The sequence below is a fragment of the Phalangium opilio genome, unplaced genomic scaffold (genome assembly GCF_054372755.1).
Source record: "Phalangium opilio isolate 3A_F unplaced genomic scaffold, DU_Popi_V2 ptg000013l_1, whole genome shotgun sequence".
Lineage (NCBI taxonomy): Eukaryota > Metazoa > Arthropoda > Arachnida > Opiliones > Phalangiidae > Phalangium > Phalangium opilio.
In genome coordinates, this window is record NW_028324148.1 from 8,891,364 (window position 1) to 8,892,959 (window position 1,596).

The 1,596-nt window shown below is 36.7% G+C and overlaps 1 protein-coding gene across 1 annotated transcript; it reads right to left on the reverse strand.

The window, feature by feature from the left end:
- Positions 1 to 291: 291 nt before the first annotated feature.
- On the reverse strand, positions 292 to 1,596 carry LOC149708836 (uncharacterized). The gene has a single exon (XM_089863877.1). It carries the CDS (start codon positions 1,594 to 1,596, stop codon positions 292 to 294), a length of 1,305 nt encoding a protein of 434 aa, XP_089720003.1.

Genomic DNA, 1,596 nt, shown 5'->3' on the forward strand with positions numbered 1-1,596 from the left:
AAATTGTACGATTCCGGTCCTAAACCGAAACTATCGAAAAAAATTGCTTCCCCCCCATTTCTATTGGCTTTCACACTCAGGCTAATCCAATGCTGTCCTGGCTGATCACTTGTTTGGTTATTATAAACTATAAAGTAATCACCTTTCCTTTTTTTCACAAGGAAATTTGAAGGGAAAACCCCGTAAAACTTTTTACCACAAATTTTGGAAAGAATAGATTCTAACTGAAAGGTATCCATTTACTGCCCCTCCTGCCCTCACAGAGTCACAGTTTTGGTTTTCGGAGCTCAATTAGTTGTATGTGATACCTCTGTCCCTGGATATTTTCAATGTTGATTCAAATTCGGAAAATAAAATGACTGTTATATTGTCAGTTAAAGCTGTTTTGAACTTTAAAAGTAACTGTAAAGATCCCGTCTTAATCGGCTCTAAATGTTCTAAACCCCCTAGTTCATCGGCGGTTAGAGGGATGACGAAAAATGAATTTCCACTAACGTATTCGTCATATGTTATATTCGATCCGGAATTAATATTATAATTATTAGATCCCGTGAATAAGCTGAGATATTCTCTATGATATCTTTTCTCACTGAAGTTCGGGGTAAATGCGGGGGAAGGATACCGACGAGTATCTATTATACACTCTAAGTGAGTGAGACCGAAATGTTCGAATGTGTAAGGCGATGTGTGTATATTACCATTAAAATTAGTGGACTTACACATTGCGACAATTAATCTGTTGGGTAGGGTACCATTATACACCATGTCTCTGTACGTTTCGATAGTCCCCTGAGGTAGAGTGAAAAATTTGACCTCACTGCGGTTTAGGTTATAGACGGCTGGTCTATGTTCTAACGTTAACATGTGTCCGAGAACCAAATCAGGGTTTAATTTCCATTTTTTAACATATAGACTACTATCCACAATTTCGATTTTATATTGATCGTTATTGGTCGAGGGTGTCATTAAAACAAACTCATCGGGGTTTCGATTAAATTTTAAACGAAGCGAAACCCCATTTAATAGGGCTTTATTCATATTGAACAGTTCATGGTAAATTGGACCAAAGACAGTTACAATTTTCGACTGAGATATAGTTTGCATTCTCCTTTTTAATCCGTTTGAGGTGGTAGAGTTAAAAAGGTTGTCAATATCTAAACCTTCATTTTCATGCGTATATAATCTAGTCGACATTTGAGTTCGTTTGCTTTCTCTATTGAAATTGAGATGATCTGTTATATACCCTTTATAACTATACGTTGGTAGACCGCTACTCAAACTGACCTCATTCAAGGAAACATCTAAATTAGAAAATAAAGCGGATAGACAATTGTTAACAGTAACCACTTTAGCATCGTTAGGAAGGTTATCGCCGTCGGCTTTAACAACCTTAAAGCTTACTGATAATAAAGTATCGTCTAATTTTAGATAGTGATCGGCTGAACCATGAACGAAGAATTCTAACGGAACTCCGGCGGTAAATGAATTACTCAACGGTTTTATTAAAACACATTCACTCGCGTCCAAACAATTATTTATAGCCGGTTCGGAAAAAAAATCAAGCGAGCTCATGAGTAACGTGGTATTATTGGCCAT